Raw genomic sequence first — 22,188 nt, 5'->3', positions numbered from 1 at the left:
GCAGACCTTCAAGTTGCAGAAAAGGGAAAAAGGAAAGCTGGAAACGAGATATTGTTCACCTCGCGACGTACAGCAGAGCAGCACCGCATAGCTCATCTTCGCGTCGTGGGGAGTTCTACGCCACTGTCACTCTTTCCGCCATCTTATCCAGGCTTCTTCTAGCAACTTGACACCCTTCGTTTGGATTTCTCAGCGTGTCCAAGTATCTGTCCATAACCACTCGTGCCCATCTAAACAGTCATTAGTCCAACCCCCTCCCCCCAATTCCGCTGAATGACACTCGTAATCATCAATCAAATCTGTTGTCGAGGTGCATTATAGACTGTCATCTTTGTCTTGCCCCTTGTTTTCATCAGTCTGTTAAGATCTGGTAGCTGTTGCCCACCATGGCTCTGCCTAGCAACAGTCTGGTAGAGCAGATGTCACAGCTGGATGCAGCTCGAAATCTCGTTCTCGGTGACGCTGCTCTCTATCCTCAAATCGTCCACGGCATATTACCTATAATTGGAACCAATGCGCGGTTGGAGCTACGAAGATGGGGTGCTGAGTTTCTCACAGAGACCTTTTCGAGCCCTGCCTTCCCCCAGCAACCGAAGCAGAAATTAGCTACTGAGGTTCTCGGTGCGATTATGGATTTATTGAATACTCCTGAAAATGATGAGGCTGTTGTCCGTGGTGCCATCATGACGGCTGCGAGCATCTATGTCCTCATATTTAGACAAATGTATGTCATATTACACCAGCTCAATATGAGCGTCTTATTGCCAAAATGAAAGAGAACAAGACACTAACTATATGTCTTTGATAACTAGTGTGAACCACCCTGACCAGGCAACGTTATGGGAAGCTATGACGACGATAAAACATACTATACTGAGGAAGTGGGACGCGTCTTCACATGGAGTTAAGATATGCTGTATCAAGTTCGCGCAGAAGGTTGTCCAGGTACAAACCCAGGGACCGATAGCTGATCCAAGAGTATGTGAACGCTATGAACTCAAGAAATAATACAGGATGACAGTATTTTGAGAGTTAACGGCACATCTAGCGACCTGAGAAAAACGAGACTTCCCTAGCAATTGTCCCTAGGAATCATCCACTCCTCGCTATACCTAACATTGAAGCAGAGACGTCTGGACTACTGGATAGACTACTCAACGTCTTCCATGAAAATTCAAGGTTCGTAGCGTCTGCACATTAAACTACAGTTCCACCTTTAACAAGAAGAAACAGCGATCCCGTCCTAATAAACGCAACCCTCAACTCGATTCCGGTTCTAATTCGTACCCGTCCATCCATCTCAAACAAGATCATAACCGCCATCTTGAACTTCAATCCTCTCAAACAAGCGAACGCGCCACTTACACCAACAACCAAAGTAAACATTAAGTCTATGGAGAGGACAACAAGAGCGTTATTGTTAAGTATTATTAAAAAGTTCGTAGAGCATACCCTCAGTAATTCTCCGACAAGGTTCGGCTGACTATCAATTTATATCTAGGGCCCCGACCCATCCCTTGGCTGGGCGTATCCAACAATACATTGAACGGCTCGCACAGTCACACAACGAGATCTTAGAGGAAGCGTCACGGAAGCGCGCTCTACCAGCAGAACCAACCGACGTAGTAGACAGTGCCAAACGTGCAAGACTTGGCCTAGAAACTCCGCCTCAGCATAAAATTCCTCCACTTCCTCCAGGCCCTACAAGTTTCGGACAACTGTTTACCCTTACAGAGGATGTCGGTTTAACTTCCTTTGATGTGAAGCAGCTCCCAGTAGACTTGGTAGTAAAAATCATTATTCCGGTATTGACCCGGGTGGAGGGCGAAGCCTTAGATCAGGCTATAGGGGTAAGTTTTCCACCTTTTAGTTTACCAATAAGCTATATCCCAGTGTGTTTGTTACTAAGTATTGTATCTAGGCTGTTCGATCTCGATATGAGACTATCTGCAAGAAGCAAGTATTTGAGAGGCAGAACCAGGCCGCGAGCGCGCCGGCAGCTGCCGACGACGACGATGATGATTACGAGCCTGAGTACCAGCCCATGGATATCCCTGTTCCACCTACGGCTATTGTCAAACCTGAGGCGCCTGCACCAGAGCCATTACCTGATATCGTCTCGCTAGGGCCATTTGTATTGCCGAAGCCACCACCTCTATCCTCGGAGGATGTCGAACATCTAGGCAAGGAGACCGTCAGCAGAATATTTGCCATGATCTCTACTCTCCCGCAATCCTCAAAGGCCGTTGTCAATAACCCTTCACAGTCCATCGGTTTTGGAAGACTAGCTGCTAGCTCTTCCGATCGGGAGTCATGGCTCACATTGCTGACGAGACTTGCCACCCGCTCATCTGCCGGCCTCGAGAGCGAAGAGAGCCACGATTCTCAAAAAGGCCCTGGGAAGCAGAACATTGCTAATAGCATCCGCAATATCCTCTATCGCTATGTCCTAGAAGATTTCAGAGCTCGCATGAACTTTGCAATCTCTTGGATGAATGAGGAATGGTATAATGATCAAATACAGTTGAAGAATACTAGCTCTCAGATTGAGGCAGACCCGAACAATCCCTATGTGCCGACTCACTATAGTCAGTGGTCGTTGAAACTCCTTGAAGGCATGCTTCCATACCTCGATGCTAAGGACAAAGTGCTCATACGGTTCCTGAGTGAACTACCAGAGCTGGACTCTTCTCTGATCCAGAAAGTGAAAACCCTAGCAAACGACCCAGAGAGAGTTAATCTATGTATCCAGGCTTTACAGTAAGTACTCGCCTTCGCTGTTTGTTCGTCGGCAGAGGACTTTGTTAACATGATATAGCTACCTTGTTATTGTCCGACCTCCCGCCAGACAGCTCTGCTTAGATGCACTAGTCGACTTATACCAGACAAGTAAGCTACATCCTGAGATATAATCCATTCTCGGGAAACATGACTAACATGCATCGTCAAACAGTGGAAGAAACTCGCCCCCTGGCTACTAAGATTCTCCTGAAATGGAAACCAGATGCCCTCCCCGAACAAGCTAAGCAGACACTAACCCGAGATCCTCGCCGTAATCCTAACTCGCCCAGCGCAACCCCCGTGCCTCAGAATAACACTGTCCCCGCTTCTCAAAATAACGGCACCTCGATCCAAGCAGCCAGGGCCGGCATAACCTCTTCCTAGTTTCTATTATTATGTTCTTGTTTTACATGGTTTTTTATTTTCCTGTGCGAGGTGCCTATCGGTTTCGACTTGGTAAATTGTACTATACCATGAGAGAGATTTCGTTTGTCTTTACACCAACAGTTTGTACGATCTGTCCTCGGTGATTGCAAGAATGCAATCGTGTTGCCTTGTGAATCTGATGGAGAAGCACTCAGCTGGGGTGTTGTATGGTATACCCTAGATTAGGTGATTCTGAGGAGGAACCCAGGGCTGGCGCTTAATTCGGGAAATTGAATAAATATCTTACTATTTGTAATTTTATTCTCTTGATTTGATAGTCCTTGATTAATATAAATATTTTAATGAGGCTTGTTCAGACTTAAAAGCGGCGAGAAAAAGTCTAAGTGACCTCCACGCCGCTTTAACGATCGTCTATCAACAAACCAGCGCCTTTTATCAACAACGGCGCATGTTCTTCTATTTCTTACGACAAACTACAGGATTTCTGATATTTGCGCAGACGTTGTTCTGGCCGTCTCCTACTCTTTAATTAGATTATTATTTCTGATAACGTCGACATGGCATCAGCTTCCTCAATGCAGGAGAGGCTCGCCGGGATATTATCTACTTCGACTTCCCCGCTTGAATCGCTGATAGAGCTAGAGGCAGAGGTCAATATATACTGTTCGAGGGATAACGTAGCAAGCGATGCGGGGTTTTTAAGCACATATTACTCTTCATATCTAATATCCCTTCTCCTTGAGGATGATATGTAAGAATGACCTCTCTTCTGCGCCATTCGCAAGAGAAGAGTGCTAACTATTCTCTGCAACAGCCATGAAGCTCGTGTGCTGCTCCGTCGTGCGCCTATTTCCTTGCTCGAATCAGACTCTGTGATGCGAAGCCTTCCCGCGTTAGTACAAGCCGTTTGGACGGGTGATCATAAAACTGTTTATGAGATCCTCAAGACGTCACCATGGCATGAGATGGCTAAACCGCTAGTTCAATCTTACGCAGGTCAGTATGGCGGATAAATAGTGACCATAGAGTCCTGGATTGTTTCTAATGTATATTTTTCTACCAGATCATTACCGAAACAAGGTCATCGATGATATTAGTATATCCTACAAAAGCATTAGGCTGCCCACCATTGAATCAAAGCTGGGGCTTGAACCAGACTCTGACGCTATGCAGGATACTGGTGACGATGTACCATCGCAATTGATACAAGATCTTTCTGCAAAAGGCTGGATCTATGATCCTGCCTCAAAACTGATGTATCCTGCAAAGACAGAAACACAAGTGAGCGTGGAAGATAGGATAAAGCTCGGACAGATCACCGCGCTAGTTGGGAATCACGGAAGCGCCTGAGGGTGATGTTAGACTGTATGATGAATAAGTTATCTACATGGTCTCGTAGGTCAGGCTTAGCATTCACACATCTGCCATCCGATTCCAGACTAGAGACTGCCATAGTAGAGGACACTACTATGACTATGCTTGACAGGCGAAGGAATTTCGTTCCTTTATTCATGCGCGAGGCTTTACCATTATCAGCTGGGCAGTTATGCTAGAAGTTATTCTAAATATCATTTAATAAAATCTACGACAGAAACATCAGAAAGTCAGCAGACCATTGAAGCAAATCCAATGAGTATATACAGCAAGAAACAAAATCTATTGATGTGGCTGCTTCCCTTCGTCTTTTGCTCAACAGACTAAAAAATGAGATGATACAATAATACATAGTAAAGACGGTTCAGGTCCCTCTACCAAGTGCGAGAACCGGAACCAGCTTCACTTATTTTTAAGCAACGTCAACAACCCAGATGAATATTATTTTCCAGACTCGACATGATGGGTCGATTCAGCTGCCTTGATAAGCTATCTTGTCATCACTTCCCCTCCCCTATGCCATTATTTCGCTGTTTCAGCCGCAGTAGCCTTCAAAAGGGCCTCTAGGTCAAATCGCGCATCATTTGGATCGGTGATGACTGTATTCTAATGAGCTGGGTCCAGGCTTGATAAAAAAAAACTCGCTGCTTTGCGGAGTGAGCGGTTAACATACCACTGTTATCCTCCTTTGGTGGTGAGGTCTTGTTCTTCCATTCAGCTTTTGCCTTCTCTATCAAAGCCTCCTGTCGCTTATATTCTCGTTCTATCTGGGCGGCTCTCGCTTGTGTGTTGAGAGAAGACTGGTGGTATAAACCGTAAAAGACACCCGCGAAGAGAGCGGAGTATCGGAGGACCTAGGCCAGCGCATCAACATCAGTAAAAAGGGCATACAACGATAGAACCCACGACGCCATCAAGATAATCGGCACTCGTATATCATTCTCTCCAGGCAGGAACTTGCGATTGAGGCCTTACATTAACTCCTTGAGATGCCATTGTGAATTCACGAAAAAAAAAGGGAATCCCCAGGTACGGGGGGTGTCGAGGGAAAAGCGAGAGAATAGAAGATGGACAAAGAGTATATATCTCTAGCAATGCAATTAACACTGCAGCCACTTGCGACCTAGGCTCAATGGGATTCCGGACGACTTCTTGTTGTATTTTTCGATTCAAGTTCGGGTTGAGATTGAACGTTCCGGGATTTTCTGATGTTCCTGGCTCCGCTTATGTAATATTTTGATATCAACTCCAGGGATGCCAAAGCGACAGGAGATTCAAGATAGGTTGGGCACAAAAAGCTGTCTACGGCAGTCTCAAGAGGAAGATAAGGACAAAGAGACACCGCTAGGTCGGACGAGCAAAGATGGCAGACAGAAATATGCAGCTGAGGAAGGACGAGATCCTTGCGAAGAAGGCCAAGCTCGCGGAGTTGAAGCGGCAGAGAGAGCTACGGCAGAGGGAGTTCTCACAGAATCGCATGAGTGTTGGAGAAAGCTCTTCTGAGGTGAGTAGCTGTGGTTTGTTATTACGTTGGATGTGTTCTGGCTGTATGACTGGAGAGTTGTGCCTAACTAATGTCACAATAGGTGCTATCTCCCATTCCAAATCGATCTGAGAACAGAGCTGAGCTGGACAACCTCATATCCAGACTAGTTGACAGACCTTCTTCTGCAGCTTTAAGAGATGGCGGCGAGCAGTCTCCAAGGGGCAGGGGAAGTAGGCCGAATTCGGTTCTTAGTGCTGGACAGTTGAGCGGAGACATCGAAACATTCACTCCTCCTACACGGCCGTTGTCACTTTCTATAGCAACTCAAACAATCGACGAGACACCTTATAATGCCGTACCAGAACCAGCTCCCACTGCGCCGCCAAAGGTAGAAATCCTTACATACAGCAAAGGCGTCCAAACAGACTCGATCCCAGCGCCAGAAACGCCGGTGGACGATGATATATCAGAGTTGGACGATGCTAATTCACCCACGACACCATCTCGATCGTCAAAACGTTTTAGTCGACGAGCGAGAGAAAAAGACGAAGAGATACGTGATAACCTGCGAAAGGAGATTGAAGAAGAGCTGAAGCTGGCCAAAGATTGGGCCAATGGCGGATCTACATCTACATCTAATCAGTTACGATACCCCCTACGCACATTGACAGCCGACGAGCTAAATGCCGTCACTTCTGCAAGCGAGTTTTTAGATTTCGTCGAAAGATCTAGCAAGGTTATTGAAAGAGCATTGGATGAAGAATATGACGTTCTGGCAGATTATGCTTTGGGTGGAGTTGGTGCGGAGGATGAAGATGACGAGGAGTATGGGACAGGCAGGAAGAAGAGAGATTTGAAAGAAGTCACACAATTTTTTGACGAACGATGGAGCAAGAAGAGAATGATCAGTGATATAAGTTTTTCTCCAAAGGTATGTCCCAACATATGGCCTTTGTATTTTGATACATACTAAAGAATCTCCAGTTCCCTGAGCTTGTTTTGGCATCGTACACCAAGAACCCAACAGCTCCTCATGAACCGGACGGCCTTGTGCAAGTCTGGAACCAACACCTTCACACACGGCCTGAATATGTCTTTCACTCCACATCGGACATTCTAACAGCCAAATTTTCACCGTTTCATCCCAACCTCATAGTGGGTGGGTCATATTCCGGACAGGTTCTGCTATGGGATACACGGTCGTCCCGTGCTGGAGGTGGTGCCCCGGTACAGAAAACACCGCTGTCCGGATCAGGTCACACTCATCCAGTGTATAGTATCGCGATCGTGGGAACGCAGAACGCACATAACATACTGACGGCTTCGACCGACGGTGTTGTTTGTGGATGGACAGTCGACATGCTCTCACAGCCACAGGAATACCTGGAACTGACCACCCCTCCCCCATCCAAGACCGAAGATCTTGCCCCTACGACGCTGTCCTTCCCTCAGTCAGACCCTACTTTCTTCCTCGTTGGCACCGAAGAGGGAACCATCTATCCATGCCATCGATATGACCGTGCAGGTGCCAAATCGGGGACGGACCACCGTCTCTCATACCGCGGCCACGCTGCCCCGATCATGTCGACCGCCTTCCACCCTGCGCGGGGACCAGTCGACCTGAGCGATCTCATGCTCAGCTCTAGTCTAGACTGGAGTGTGAAGCTGTGGCGCATCCGTGCACCAGCCTCGACCTCGACGTCGGGGACCTCGTCCACCGCTCAACTACAGACAGTCTCACCGATCCTCGACATTACCCGGGAAGACGTGGTCTACGATGCCAAGTGGTCGCCCCATCGACCGGGTATATTCTCTCTTGTCGACGGGGCCGGAAGACTCGAGATATGGGACCTGCAGCAGGAAACAGAGGTACCCGTTGGCAGTGCGACGCCGACAGCTGGCCGTGGTGGCGTCCTAACCAAGGGGCTAAACAAGGTTGCCTGGGAGGAACGAGAGGGCCGACGAGTTGCTACTGGTGGCCTGGACGGGGTAGTGACTGTATTCGACGTCGGAAAGGGACTCAGTGGCAGCGCCGAGGACGTTTCTGCAGACGAGTGGGCTGGCATGAAGCGACTCACCAGCAAGCTAGAGCAGAGCAGCCGCGAGCGGAGCCTGTGAGACATCTTTCTCTCTCCTCCCAGCCACTTCTTCCTTGCCTCTTTACGGCTCTTTGCTTTTGCCCTTTTGCCCCTTTGCCCTTCTGTATCATATATCGTACTTCATATACCCGGCCTAGCTCAATTCTTCCTATTACCGTTCGGCGTTGAACTGCCATTACACTTCTATACCGCTATTGAATCCTATCATCGTACCACCGCCTATAATATTATCTCTATTGCTATCTGTCTCTCTCATCTATATCATCGCTTTTATATCATCTTCATCGGATATTAGTAATGCATGACTAAGCTTATGATGCTCAACCCGAAAATCAAACAACGAAAAGATGAACTTGAGAACGAGAAGAAAACGACGACGGCAGCCAGTCTTTCTCTCGTCGATAAGTGTCTGGCAGAGTAAAAGTCCTCTGCTCCATGGCCGTCTCCATCTCTCTAAACTACTGCCTAGCTGCGTTCTAGGGCCCCGATTCCCCCCGAAAAAGAAAAGAACTAGCCGTGGAGTCAAAAAAATGCACCCTTGGGCAGACGGAACGATTCCCGCTCGCGTACGCCGTATATACTTATATATATTAACCCGGCTAACTCCCTAGCTACATTGTCCAGTGTTATTTTACTCTCTTCTCTTACTGCTAAAGAGGAATATATCTGCTCTTCATGCAGAGACGCTGAAGAAGCAAGCATAGTGAAACTGTTACTCTCACGCTTAACTATCCGTACGCGTGACTTATCAGGCCCTCTCTGGCCCCCCCCCCTCCAGTCTATAAAGCCGCCGAACAGCTCTTCAAGGGAGACACAGAGGGAAAAAAGCAGTCGACTTTGCCGCTGACAGAGTTGATTTTTGCCTGAATATGGTCGAATATATTCCTCCTCCAGAACCGAGACAACTGCTTGGGCCGTTGCTTGCTTGTCTGCCGCTCGGCTTTGCGTCCTCTCGGCCGCCACCAGTACTGCTGCCTCTGCTCTCCCCAGTTCTTCGACAGCGAGTGCAGCTGCTGGGATCTGGCTCTGCTTCATCGTCTGAGTCCTGGCTTCAACTGCTGTGCTGGGGCCCCGCCAATGCAGCGGAGTTGGAGAGGATCGTGGGAGAGGCAGAGGAGTCGTTTGAACCGCATCCAGTGTCGGGAGAGATAGAGATCCCCGACGACATCACGATAACGTATAGACGGTTTGATTCCGAGACACTGCGTTGTCGACTTCCGCTGAACGAGTTTGACCTCACGGTGGTGTATGTATGGTGTCCCGCAGACCAGGAAGGGGGCGGACCAGGGTGGAGAGTGGCAGAAGTTCTGCCGCTTGATGCGCTCAGGGACGAAGATGACGCTTGGTTTGGTTCTGTGGAAGAGGCCAACGAGGCGGTAGAGGAGTTGACGCTCAAGGAAGCGTTAAGAGAGGTGACACCGAGTAACAAGACGGTCCCAATCATCGTCCAGGAACGAGATGACGGAGACAGGGACGACGAGGACGACTACTGGGCTCAGTATGACAACGTTCAGTCACGCACGCCGGCGAACGGTGTGACCGGCATGGCTCAGGGCCAGAATGACGGTCCTGGCGGGGAACAGATGTCTGACGCCGCATACTACAACCAGTACTCCAACGTCCAGCCTGCTCTCGACAACGACGATCCTACTGTCGACAAGGCCGATGTTGGAGACACCTCTCTCGACGGAAACACCCTAGAAGACATCTTCAAGCGGCAGATGGGCAATATCATCCAGCAACAGCTGCAGTCGCAGTCGAAGTCGCAGTCGACCACTGAACGAGGGAGACAGCCGGTCGACGACTCCAGCGTTCCACTCAGCCACCCACGTCCAGCCTCTGCCTCGTCCTCGAACCGGTCTGATGCCATATCTAAACTCGAGCACTCGGCAGAATGTCAGTCTGCCTCTGAGATGGCCATTCGACAGCACATCTCGACCAACGTCAAGAGCATGTTCCGACTCGCCAGGGCGTCGGGTATGTCTAGAGCAGAGTACCAGGCCATGATAACGAGGGAGCTCGACCTGCTTGAAATGATGGAAAATGACGATTAAGCCCTGCATGGATGGCGTTCGGTGTATATGGCCTTGTTCTTCTTTGGATTGCCTCTTGGATACATATTGAGCATTTATTGTACTAGAAGCCTCTGTATACGCTATTATTATCTGTATCTGCATACTTCTCTTACCATCCCCTTCTTCCCACTATTAGCTGTCGGAGAATTAACAAACGGCCTGAAGCTTCAGGAGAAGCAGAAGCCTGGCCAAGCGCTGCAAGGGAAGAAAAAATTATTATTAGCTACCACCAGCTTCAAGTTACAACTTCGCTTCTTATTTCTTCTTCATACACCAACCTCCCTTTCTTTTTTAATCCGCTTCTTGTTTACTCTTTAATTCCTCTCCTTCGTCCTTCTTGACGCTCTTTTAATAATGTCCTAAGGCGTCTTTCTTTTTTACACGCTGCTTGAGGTGTGTTTGCAAGGGCCCAGTCGCATGCGCAAGCGACTCCGTTACTCTGCTTGATGCTAACGTGTTCAGTTTCGCCCAAGTAGATAAACATTCCATCTTTCGAGAACTGCTCTATTCGACCATAAGGGATAGCAAGGATTTACTTCTGACGCCGGATGATGGCTTCTCCGTCTTCTAGCGTTCGACACCGGGGCAGCAAGAAGAATGCTGATAGATCTCCGTCCCCTGCAGCCGTGCCAGCCTTGAAGAGCGCAGAGAAGCAGCCGGCCGTGGCGAAGGGAGACGATGAGTCGTGGGAATGGGATTACAGAATTGCCTTGGTGATCGTTACCATCGGGGCGTTCGTTTCGAGGTTTTGGAAGATAAGCCATCCTGACCAGGTGGTCTTTGATGAAGTGCATTTCGGAAAGGTCAGTATACACCAGATGGATTTTATATTAAAGTCAACAATGACGGGCTAACGCTGTATATAGTTCGCTTCACTGTATATCCAGGGAACGTACTTCTTCGACGTCCACCCGCCCTTTGCCAAACTCCTCTTCGCGCTGGTGGGCTGGCTCGTCGGGTTCGATGGAAAATTCCTCTTTGAAAACATTGGAGACTCGTATATCGACAACAAGGTGCCATATGTTGCCCTCCGCGCTCTACCAGCCACGCTTGGCTCCCTGACTGTTCCTGTTGTCTTCCTAATTATGTGGGAATCCGGCTACTCGCTCCCAGCATGTATCCTCTCGGCCAGTCTCCTCCTGTTCGATAACGCCCATATTGGCGAGGACAGACTGATCCTACTTGATGCTACGCTAGTCATCTCAATGGCATTGAGCGTGCTGTGCTATATCAAATTCCACAAGAACAGACATGAACCGTTCGGTCGAAAGTGGTGGAAGTGGTTGATTCTGACCGGCATTGCCCTCAGCTGCGTCATCTCCACGAAATACGTTGGTGTCTTCACCTTCGTGACTATCGGATCTGCCGTCTTGATTGATCTATGGAACCTACTCGACGTCAATCGCCGCCAGGGCAAGCTCACACTCTTTGAGTTTGGCACCCACTTTGCTGCCCGAGCATTCGGTTTGATCGTTGTCCCTTTCTTCCTCTACCTCTTCTGGTTCCAGGTCCACTTTGCCATTCTTACCAAGTCTGGCCCTGGAGATGACTTCATGAGCCCTGAGTTCCAGGCTTCGCTCAGTGACAACCCCATGTTCGCTCAGTCCAAGGGAATCGAGTTCCACGACGTGATCACCATCCGACACAAGGATACCAAAGTCTATCTACACAGCCACCTTGACCGTTACCCCCTCCGCTATGACGACGGCCGTGTCTCGAGTCAGGGGCAGCAGGTCACCGGCTACCCACACAACGATACCAACAACCATTGGGAAATCATCCCCGAGTTCGCGTTCTCGGCTGAAAACCGTACTGGTCACAAGGTCCGGAATGGAAATCTCATCCAGCTTCGACATGTTGCTACTAACAGCTTCCTGCTCTCTCACGACGTTGCGTCTCCCAGCTACCCGACCAACCAGGAGTTTACAACCATCTCCCCTGAAGATGCTGCAGGCAAGCGACGCAACGATACCCTGTTTGAGATCCAGATTCCAAAGGGCAAATCGCAAGAAGAATTCCGAACCAGGTCCAGCCTGTTCAGCCTGATCCATTTCCCTTCAAAGGTCGCGATGTGGACTCACACGAAGCCTCTGCCAGACTGGGGCTACAAGCAAGCCGAGATCAACGGAAACAAGAACAACAAGGAAGCAAGCAACCTCTGGTATGCGGAGGACATTCCATCCCTGGCGCCAGACAGCCCACGAATGAACCAGGAACCCCGCAAGGTCCAGCCGATGCGCTTCCTGAAGAAGTACCTCGAGCTCCAGATCGCCATGTTCCACCATAACAATGCCTTGACGAGCAGCCACCCGTACGCGAGCGAGCCGTTCCAGTGGCCATTCCTCCTCCGTGGTGTCAGCTTCTGGACGAAGAACGACACCCGAGAGCAGATCTACTTCCTCGGAAACCCCGTCGGATGGTGGCTCTCAAGCAGTCTTCTGGCCGTGTTCGTCGGCATTATCGGGGCCGACCAGCTTTCTCTTCGTCGTGGAATCGATGCTCTGGAAGAAAGTAAGTTATTCGGTACCTGTAGACGTCATTACTTTTTTACTGTCAGTCACTAATAGCATACTACTACCAGTCTGGGGTCCAGGAACCCGCAACCGCCTGTACAACAGCACCGGTTTCTTCTTCCTCTGCTGGGCAGCTCATTATTTCCCGTTCTACCTTATGGGAAGACAACGGTTCCTCCACCACTATCTCCCAGCCCACGTAGCGTCCGTCCTCGTAACGGGAGCCCTGGTCGAATTCGTCTTCAACCTCGACCCAGCCGGCCTGAGCGAAAACTCCACGGGGAGGAAACCCGGCGGCAAGCCCCAGAAATTAAAACATACCCGACAGAGCCTCATGGCTATCTGGGCTGCCACCATTGCCATCCTCGGTGCCACGATCTGGGGCTTCGGCTTCTTCGCCCCGCTAACCTACGGAACCCCGGGTTTGGACGTTGCTGGAATCAACGCCCGAAAGTGGCTCTCTTACGACTTGCACTTTGCAAAGTAATAGTTTACTACGAAAATTGTACTACAGGGATAGGGCGCAGATACGTGTACTCCATCCGGCCCCTGGCGAGCCAAAAAAAAAGGGGGCTGCAGCAAGACACCGTGTTATCAACAAGACGAGCAACCATGCAGGATTTCCTCGTCTCACTGCGCCCTCTCTCAAGGCCTTCTGTTTCCTTTACTATCCTCTATGCTCTAGCTAGGTATTTATTGTAATACAGCATCTTCTCTGCCGCACGTACATGCCGAGCTTTGCGTACCTGATGTATACGATGCAAGCGAGACAAGCATGACCTCTGACTGTTCATCGAGTAAGCATGGTAAAGAATGTGGGCATGCACAAAAGGGGGTCCATATCATATCTTATAGCATCGCCGGCCATCCTTTGGTCTTCGTCTTGCTTACAACCGTCTTTGTCATGCTGCGCTAAGCTTTCTAGAAAAGCCGAGGCTTGTTTTGTCAGCGTTGACAAAACGAGACTTTTTGCTTTTTTTTCCCTTCGCCTTCAGCCTTCGACAAGCTGAACAAGCAAACTTCTCAAGACTCCAAGAAGCGCCGATATGTTGGTTCGGAGGATGCATGGAATCCAGTTTAAAAAAGATCCGTGGAGTCTAATTAAGCCTTTTGCTGGGTCCAGAGCACTGAAACTATTAACTCGTCAGGTCTTACTCAGGCTCTCATAAGGGTTTATAAAGCGATGTCTACCTTACCAGAGCGTTCTTCGCTTCGAAGATTCTCGTTCTTCGTGCCAGAGAGAGGCCAAAGGGTATAAATACCGTCTGTTTCTCCATGGCCTGGATGTTTCTCTCTTTTCTCATCATCTTCGTTTCCATTGCATCGATATATCCAGTCAGACAGAACTTGACTCTGTTCGCGAAAACAAGACCAGACTCTACTCTGAAGAACCTGACAGAAACTACACACATCAACAGCCCCATACATACCAACATGTCTGCTCCACGAGCCATCAGACAGGCATTTCTGGCCATCGAGAAGTCAGAGGGCGTCGGTGCCCGCGTCCGACGATCAGTCGGCACCGCTAAGCTACGGAACTTCAGCCCCTTCCTCATGCTAGACCACTTCACCGTCGGAAAGGATGCTGGATTCCCGGACCACCCGCATCGAGGACAAGAAACGATCACCTACCTCCTCTCCGGCGGTGTAGATCATGAAGATTTCACCGGCCACAAGGGGACCATCGGACCAGGTGATCTGCAATTCATGACTGCGGGCAGGGGCATCATGCACGCTGAAATGCCACACAACAACCCCGACGGCAGCCCCAATGTCGGCATACAGCTTTGGGTCGACCTGCCCAAGAAGCTGAAGATGTGTGAACCCAGATACCGCGATCTCCGCGCCGATGAGATTCCAATTGCGTCTGCCGATAATGGCAGAGCCATCGTGAAAGTTATATCGGGCAAGTCGCACGGGATAGACTCGGTCAAGGATCTGGCCTACACGCCCGTCTGGATACTGGACATTACACTCAAGCCAGGCGGGAGGATCACCCAGACGCTACCGATCGGATGGAATGCCTTTGCCTACACGCTCGAGGGCACCACTGCCTTTGGCAAACGCAGCGTCCCGCAGTTCCACAACGTCGTGTTCGTACAAGAGGGCGATTCCGTACAAGCGTCGAACCAATCGAGAGAGGACTCCCGGTTCCTGATCGTTGCCGGCCAGCCTCTTGATCAGGAGATTGTCCAATACGGTCCATTCGTCCTGAGCTCCACTGACGAAGTTTACCAAGCTATCAGTGACTTCCAGACCAGCTCTAACGGCTTTGAACGGGCCAGAGGGTGGCAGAGTGAGATCGGAAAGAGAATGCTATAGATGAATCACACTTTTCAACCCGCGTTACGATTCAATTGATGAGATATGACCTGTAACCCAGAATTTGCCTAGCATGTTTTCCTGTTTTGCATCCTGTTTTGCATTTACATTTGTACTATGGTTATTGCCAAATGTTAGGTGTTTTATGTCTTCATCGCCACGTACTTGTTGATATCTTACGTCAAAGTAGAATACATCCTGTAAACATGATGTCATGACATCTTCCTAGACATGTATATATATATCCCTTATAGTCAAAGATATAGCAATACAACTATCTTCACAGTATAATCCATCCTAAAACGCATAAATCATGTCTCAGGAAGCATATCAAGCAGAACGAGACCTCAACTCGTACCAAGCAAAGACCGGAAGAAGGAAGGATATCAGCGATACCAGTGAGTTCCTCCTCACGCGGATCTGATCTTCTGCTTACAATCTTTCCAGCTCAGGACACAGGCGTCGATGCAGGCGTTGAGAATAAGTTCCCGGGGTCGCAGGTGAGGGTAGGACCTGGTTCGACAGCCAGTGGAAGCGATAATCGTGTGATTCCGCCTGAAGAGGGTGGTGAATATGATGACCTGGGACAGTACGGCCCCCTACTCTTATTATTGTTAAGCATGTATTTTTTATGCGAATGCTAATTGCGTAACAGTGTAAGTAAAGCGAAGGGCTTCCTTGGATCGAACGACGAGGATTAAACAGCTTGAAGAAGGATGGCCTTAGATGACTTTTGTCTGCTTCATACTGAGTTGTATACTCTTGATATCTTATTACTAGGAGTTCTTTAATGTCAAAATAATGATTTGTTATACTGGACAAACGAACGTTTCAGGAGGAAAAATGCCATCTTCCTGGATGAGTTACATTATCAAGCTGATGTTGCTTAGGCGATGCTTGTTGGTTTAACGCGCGCCTAACCAAATAGATATTTCATATTGAACTAGCTAGTTGGTTGAGCTCCCAGGGAAGTGCAAGACATATTTCTTACCGTGATTTACATCTCATGAATATTCTCTTGACAAGTATTCGCGCCATTTAGCTTCGAACCGCTGCCTATCAGCTCTTATACGAGCTTTCCCAGGTCCTCAACATGGCTAGTCCATGGATACCGCAAATTCTACGACCTGACTTTACATGGCCACGGCCAATACTCCTTCGCATATCCGAAATAACTCCTCCGGTTCCTCATATACCTGGGAGGACTATCAGACTCGCCTGGGGCATCATTCATAAAGGCCTTTGCCGCTTTTCTCGGTGGTATTGTCGCTGGTTCAATATCCCATTTGACCACAACATTGTGCAGCTGCCGTTTGGTTTGGTGATGAAATGGACAGATCGGACAAGCCTTGAGGAGGTTGCAGCGATGCAGATGGTAGCGGCTGCTGGAGTACCAGTTCCCAAGTTCCTTTGCTGTGGCGAGCATCCGAATCACCCGTATAATAGGACATTTTCGATTCTGATGACGAGACTCCCTGGTATAACCCTGGAAAATTCAGATGATCCATTGCAAGTTGAAGGAGAGGATCCATGGCTTGAGGAATTAAAGACATGTGTGCATGCAATGCGTCAATGGAGCCCCCCTGCTAAGTTGTATACGGGTTCAGTGATTGGGACTCCCCTTCGAAGCCAGCGTGTTCCACGCCATATCATGGGGCCTTTCTCAACTGAAAAAGGTTTATATGACTACCTCTTTTCTGCCGCTTCAGCACATGGTTTTGCCTCAAATGATGAGTTCCAAAAGACGTTAGTGAAAGCAAGGAAGATTTACGAAAGGCCGCACCGGATTGTGTTCACCCACGGGGACTTCAAGGCTCATAATATTCTGATTGACCATGACGGACACCTATCAGGGTTCCTGGATTGGGAGTCTGCTGGCTGGTACCCTGAATATTGGGAATTCACAACTGCAATGAGATTTGGGCGGAACAGTTGGTGGTATCAAGTCGCATCTTGGATGGGAGGGGATCAGTATTCTCAAGAACTCTCTTCAGACGTTGCCTTGAATTTATTGACTGTTGACTCGTATATAGGTATGTAATTTAATGGAAGTATGATCTCAGAAGCTTTATTTAGCCCAATACAAAAAACGTAGATACAACTAAGCTTTTTATTCAATTAACTTAAAGGAGTTAACATGCAACGACAAGCTAGTTTTGGAGCTGAGGGAAATACGAAATGGCAATATGTAAATATCACAACACTGAGAAATAATATGAAATGACAAGCTGCAAACTAAAAGGTCAAAGATATTTCCTTATACCCCAATTGCCACCCCCGATGTCCATGATCTTGAGAGAGAGCATTTAATCACATAACTTAGACTTCACGACAGGGCGTGGTTGATGATTTTTGGAGGCTCCAGGACTATGTTGGTTCCCAATCTCCAGGCATTCCTGCTCCAGTGCCTCACAGCTGTTGCACCGGACTAACCCTTGCTGAATCAACTTCTGTAGAATGACTAGCAACCAGACTCTGCAGCTCATTCCAGGAATGGAATTGGTGTTTCCGTCGTGGGATCTCATGATCTGATCCAGCAAGCTCCTCTTTTCAGGTGGGATGCTTGCAATTTGGATGAGGACACAAAGGAATGTTGATTTAAAGACACCAGCAGTTGGTCCATGATCCGCTATCCATCCATCACCCAAATTCCTCATGTGGTATTTGCATCCACCAGTTTCATTGTAGTGGGAGTAAAAGCCCCAGTGGAAATTGTTTGGTTCGGGTGGATCTGATCGTATATAGAGTACGATGTAGAGGGAGTTCGGTGGAAGGCTGCGTAGTGCTTCCTCCTGCAGCTGTTTGATAGCAAGTGCCCTTTCTTTGGACATCGTAGGTGGTGATGGCGGTATAGAGTGGAATGTTGGGTGTGTAAGGGGTTTATTATTTGACGGGCTCTGCTTCGTGAGTTGATAGAAATAAAGATGGGAAATCTCAGAGAAGGAGGGGCTTTATATAGTCACTTGTGTATAAACGATGATATACAAAATATAAAGGGTATCATTGAGGCATTAAAAATTGAAAAACAGACCAGCTGTTGTGTTTGGATAGCCTTGTTATAAGTAATTGTCATGTAATAGGCCAGCCATCAAAGATTGTACAGCCTACTTGTCCAACTGCCATAACGGGGTTAGGTGTTCGACGGAAGTAGATTTGGATAGCTCCGGGCGAATGAGGACTGGATGTCTAGGATTACATTGGAAAAACCTAGTAATAATTGCTGGTAATTTTGGTAATGCTCGTCTATGGGCATTCGTCGACGCTTAGCAACATGAGTCACCCTCTACCCTGAGTAGTCAGGGTCAAAGCACTGTAAATGAATGGATGAGAGGTCACAGTCGGAATAACCGGAAACATCCCAGGCCATGCAGCATGATCATTAACCAGTAAACAGCAATACATCATGGCACGCTGAGGTGGCATAGTGATATCAATGCAATTTGGCGCCATGAGCAGGCATACTGCATGAATTTGGGGGTCAAAACGCCGCATAAATGCCTGTCTGCTCAAAGTTCCACCTACATAGTAGGCTAGAAGCCGCAATGAGGCTCTGTCTGGATTGTCGTTGTCGTATCTGTGTAGTTATGCTTGTTTTGGTGGCGTGTTTCTGCCTGGCCCATCTGGAAAGATGGAGGTTATCAAAATGTTTTCTCATTGCGTAACGACACCGTTGGCCAGCCCTTCGTGCCTAGCAGAGGCAATAACCAAGAGATGAATGTCTGATATTATCGATGCTTGACGAGAGATGCTGTAACTTGATGTCTTCCTTTCGGATGTAGTCAAAAAATAGCTTTGGATGACTAAGCTCGAAGCCAGCGTGTTGCGTTCGTAAGAAGCTCAAAGCAAGACGATTTACATCCATGAGCGCGACAGCAAGTCTGCCTCTTATTCCCTTCTCACCCGCTTCTTCTTCTTTTGTTGGGCCATCATGGCCAGCGGTGCAATTGAACCCTTTCTGAAGGGTAGCACCTCTGAGAATACCCGTGGGCTGTTGCGCGTTATTATCCTGCTGTTTATCGCCGCAACTGCCATTGCCAGTAGATTGTTCAGTGTAATAAGTATGGATATCACCAGGAGGGCCCCTTATACCTGTTTGTATATGAATTAGCGTGGAATATGATGGCTAATAGTCTTGCTACTTCAATAGGATTTGAAAGTATTATCCACGAATGTACGAATATGCCTCTGCCATCTCTATGGACATCAATTTAGCCGCACGGCATTAAAGTCAACTGCAACTGACCGCAATGCGCCATTATAGTTGATCCATGGTTCAATTTCCGAGCTACAAAATACCTTGTTGAAAATGGCTTCTATAAGTTCTGGGACTGGTTTGATGACCGTAAGAAGCATCATATTCCCGCAAACCTGATCTGCATTCTCTAGAGCAGTTACCTAGAGCTTCCTTATTTTGAAATGATGGACCTTCGTACTGACGCAGTATGGCCTAGGAACATGGCACCCCCTTGGACGTGTTACTGGTGGCACACTTTATCCCGGATTGATGGTTACCAGCGGTGTCATCTATAAGCTCCTACGACTCATCTCCCTCCCCGTCGATATTCGAAACGTATGCGTTCTTCTTGCACCCGCTTTCTCTGGCTTGACATCTCTAGCCATGTATCTTCTCACTACTGAGATGGCTCCCTCGCCTTCCGCTGGTCTTCTAGCCGCCGCATTTGTTGGAATTGCACCAGGCTACATCTCCCGATCAGTGGCTGGTAGTTATGATAACGAAGCAATTGCCATCTTCCTTCTGGTTTTTACATTTTTCCTCTGGATTAAGGCTGTGAAGAATGGATCGATCATGTGGGGTGCCTTGACGGCTTTGTTCTACGGATATATGGTGTCTGCTTGGGGTGGATATGTTTTTATCACCAATCTGATTCCTCTCCATGTATTTGTCCTCATTTGCATGGGGAGATATACCTCCCGTCTGTACATCAGTTATACAACATGGTATGCCCTCGGTACCTTAGCCAGCATGCAGGTTCCGTTCGTTGGTTTCCTACCAATCCGCAACAGCGACCACATGGCAGCTCTGGGTAAGCATACTAGGCGTCCCCTCTAATAAGGCGTCTACTAACTTTGGAATCAGGTATATTCGGTCTGCTTCAAATTGTCGCCTTTGTGGAATTTCTCCGTGCCCAGGTTCCCAGCAAACAGTTCCAGACAGTTCTCACCGGTCTAGTCCTCTTGGTCTTCGCCCTGTCATTTACTGGGCTAGTACTTCTCACTGTCTCAGGAGTTATTGCTCCATGGAGTGGCCGATTTTACTCGCTGTGGGACACCGGCTACGCGAAGATCCATATCCCTATTATTGCATCCGTATCTGAACATCAGCCTACCGCATGGCCTGCTTTCTATTTCGACTTGAACATCATGATCTGGCTATTCCCACCAGGTGTATACATGTGCTTCTACAAGCTAAAAGACGAACATGTCTTTGTTATCATTTATGCTGTCCTTGCAAGCTATTTTGCTGGAGTCATGGTCCGATTAATGTTGACTCTTACACCCGTGGTATGTGTCGCAGCTGCGTTAGCATTGTCTCAGATACTGGATGTATATCTATGCATGGACACCCCCAATCCGGGCTCCGAAAACAAACATTCTGGTGATAAGCCAACCCAAGGAGGCCTACGGATAGCTCGCAATAAGTTTGTGGGAATTTACTCCAATCTCTCCAAGGTAGTTGTGTCCGGGACCGTTCTAGTCTACCTCATATTCTTTGTCGCCCATTGTACCTGGGTCACCTCCAATGCCTACTCCTCTCCCTCCGTTGTTTTAGCCAGCAAATTACCTGACGGTACCCAATTTATTATTGATGATTACCGTGAAGCATACTACTGGCTTAGACAGAACACCCCTAAGAACACAAAAATCATGGCGTGGTGGGATTACGGATACCAGATCGGTGGTATGGCTGATCGCCCAACCTTGGTTGACAATAATACCTGGAACAATACACATATTGCCACAGTTGGTAAAGCAATGAGCTCCAGTGAGGAGGTTAGCTATCCTATCCTGAGGCAACATGACGTGGACTACGTGCTTGTTGTGTTCGGAGGTCTATTAGGGTATTCCGGAGACGACATCAACAAATTCTTGTGGATGGTCCGTATTGCCGAAGGTATCTGGCCTGATGAGGTCAAGGAACGAGACTTTTTCACTGCACGCGGCGAATACCGCGTAGATGACCAAGCAACTCCGACAATGCGCAACAGTTTAATGTAAGCTTTACTTCAGTATAGTCTGAGGCGTACCGATAGCTAACTACCCTCCCTCTAGGTACAAAATGTCCTATTATAACTTCAATAGTCTATTCCCTCCAGGGCAAGCGCAAGACCGTGTCCGTGGTGTCCGAGTTCCAGCCCAGGGCCCGCAACTAACTACGATCGAAGAGGCATTCACAAGTGAGAACTGGATCATCCGAATCTATAAGGTTAAGGATCTCGACAATCTAGGGCGAGATCACGGAAGTGCTGCTGCATTTGAAAAGGGGCACAAGAAGAAGAACGCTCCTGGAAAAAGACGAGGAAGACCAGTGTTGCGAACGGAATAAATAGGTAGACCGGCTCTTGATGAAAAATGCTGTATCCAGTTATTGGGAATTTCCCATTCTTCTAACGGAATTGTGTTATATAGAAATTTTACACCATCATCTACTGGAATCCGCTGCCCTTGTAGCTATGGTATCATATAACCACTGATTATTATTTCTTCGGACTGTTAATGTTACATGGCTCAGATGTTTTTGCTTCTTTTCTGTTTATCTTATCAAAAATGACGTTGTAGTTAAAATATTACATAAGCAGTCACTTCGAGCCACCTTTCAGCGAAGCCGAAGAAATACCAAGTTTACTGGTTGGAATACAACCTGCTAGCTAGGTAAGTTAAGGCTGTCGTTGATATATGATTTGATATGTGATACTGACTTGCGCATTGGTTCTTAATGTAGATCTTATGTGTCGCTATCTAGTTGTACACGCAAATATGGTTTCTATCTAACACGAGATCTTGAGATACAAATATCGCTTCATCATTGCCTCTATACCTTGGTCGAGCTGCGGGTATGAAGTCATATTTTACCTAAAGTATTGAAGAACAGAACGATAAAGTACTGCCTGTGCGATTTCATGGTGCAATTT

General features: G+C 48.0%; 10 protein-coding genes across 10 annotated transcripts; 8 read left to right on the top strand and 2 right to left on the bottom strand.

The window, feature by feature from the left end:
* Positions 1-386: 386 nt before the first annotated feature.
* On the top strand, positions 387-3,165 carry MCYG_07679 (conserved hypothetical protein; the record flags this gene model as incomplete). Its single annotated transcript, XM_002843850.1, has 8 exons — positions 387-724; positions 813-978; positions 1,049-1,179; positions 1,225-1,473; positions 1,502-1,850; positions 1,922-2,760; positions 2,819-2,889; positions 2,954-3,165. The coding sequence occupies 8 exons, from the start codon at positions 387-389 to the stop codon at positions 3,163-3,165; spliced, it is 2,355 nt and encodes a 784-aa protein (XP_002843896.1).
* Positions 3,166-3,725: 560 nt separating this feature from the next.
* Positions 3,726-4,518, top strand: MCYG_07678 (conserved hypothetical protein; the record flags this gene model as incomplete). The annotated part of the gene is made up of 3 exons (XM_002843849.1): positions 3,726-3,919; positions 3,983-4,164; positions 4,232-4,518. The coding sequence occupies 3 exons, from the start codon at positions 3,726-3,728 to the stop codon at positions 4,516-4,518; spliced, it is 663 nt and encodes a 220-aa protein (XP_002843895.1).
* A 546-nt stretch (positions 4,519-5,064) lies between these two features.
* Positions 5,065-5,538, bottom strand: MCYG_07677 (conserved hypothetical protein; the record flags this gene model as incomplete). The annotated part of the gene is made up of 3 exons (XM_002843848.1): positions 5,065-5,141; positions 5,216-5,396; positions 5,518-5,538. 3 exons carry the CDS (start codon positions 5,536-5,538, stop codon positions 5,065-5,067), a joined length of 279 nt encoding a protein of 92 aa, XP_002843894.1.
* Positions 5,539-5,905: 367 nt separating this feature from the next.
* Positions 5,906-8,146, top strand: MCYG_07676 (cytoplasmic dynein 1 intermediate chain 2; the record flags this gene model as incomplete). Its single annotated transcript, XM_002843847.1, has 3 exons — positions 5,906-6,046; positions 6,129-6,959; positions 7,013-8,146. The coding sequence occupies 3 exons, from the start codon at positions 5,906-5,908 to the stop codon at positions 8,144-8,146; spliced, it is 2,106 nt and encodes a 701-aa protein (XP_002843893.1).
* Positions 8,147-8,996: 850 nt separating this feature from the next.
* On the top strand, positions 8,997-10,181 carry MCYG_07675 (conserved hypothetical protein; the record flags this gene model as incomplete). The annotated part of the gene is made up of 1 exon (XM_002843846.1): positions 8,997-10,181. One exon carries the CDS (start codon positions 8,997-8,999, stop codon positions 10,179-10,181), a length of 1,185 nt encoding a protein of 394 aa, XP_002843892.1.
* Positions 10,182-10,753: 572 nt separating this feature from the next.
* Positions 10,754-13,202, top strand: MCYG_07674 (dolichyl-phosphate-mannose-protein mannosyltransferase 4; the record flags this gene model as incomplete). The annotated part of the gene is made up of 3 exons (XM_002843845.1): positions 10,754-11,005; positions 11,069-12,713; positions 12,784-13,202. The coding sequence occupies 3 exons, from the start codon at positions 10,754-10,756 to the stop codon at positions 13,200-13,202; spliced, it is 2,316 nt and encodes a 771-aa protein (XP_002843891.1).
* A 926-nt stretch (positions 13,203-14,128) lies between these two features.
* Positions 14,129-15,039, top strand: MCYG_07673 (pirin; the record flags this gene model as incomplete). Its single annotated transcript, XM_002843844.1, has 1 exon — positions 14,129-15,039. One exon carries the CDS (start codon positions 14,150-14,152, stop codon positions 15,035-15,037), a length of 888 nt encoding a protein of 295 aa, XP_002843890.1.
* Positions 15,040-16,130: 1,091 nt separating this feature from the next.
* MCYG_07672 (conserved hypothetical protein) lies at positions 16,131-17,078 on the top strand (the record flags this gene model as incomplete). The annotated part of the gene is made up of 1 exon (XM_002843843.1): positions 16,131-17,078. The coding sequence occupies one exon, from the start codon at positions 16,131-16,133 to the stop codon at positions 17,076-17,078; it is 948 nt and encodes a 315-aa protein (XP_002843889.1).
* A 265-nt stretch (positions 17,079-17,343) lies between these two features.
* MCYG_07671 (conserved hypothetical protein) lies at positions 17,344-17,868 on the bottom strand (the record flags this gene model as incomplete). Its single annotated transcript, XM_002843842.1, has 1 exon — positions 17,344-17,868. One exon carries the CDS (start codon positions 17,866-17,868, stop codon positions 17,344-17,346), a length of 525 nt encoding a protein of 174 aa, XP_002843888.1.
* Positions 17,869-18,965: 1,097 nt separating this feature from the next.
* On the top strand, positions 18,966-21,602 carry MCYG_07670 (oligosaccharyl transferase stt3 subunit; the record flags this gene model as incomplete). Its single annotated transcript, XM_002843841.1, has 6 exons — positions 18,966-19,095; positions 19,185-19,208; positions 19,299-19,379; positions 19,489-20,082; positions 20,136-21,270; positions 21,329-21,602. The coding sequence occupies 6 exons, from the start codon at positions 18,966-18,968 to the stop codon at positions 21,600-21,602; spliced, it is 2,238 nt and encodes a 745-aa protein (XP_002843887.1).
* Positions 21,603-22,188: the final 586 nt, after the last annotated feature.

Source organism: Microsporum canis, genomic scaffold, assembly GCF_000151145.1.
Source record: "Microsporum canis CBS 113480 supercont1.7 genomic scaffold, whole genome shotgun sequence".
NCBI lineage: Eukaryota > Fungi > Ascomycota > Eurotiomycetes > Onygenales > Arthrodermataceae > Microsporum > Microsporum canis.
This window is presented reverse-complemented; position numbering and strand designations above follow the sequence as displayed.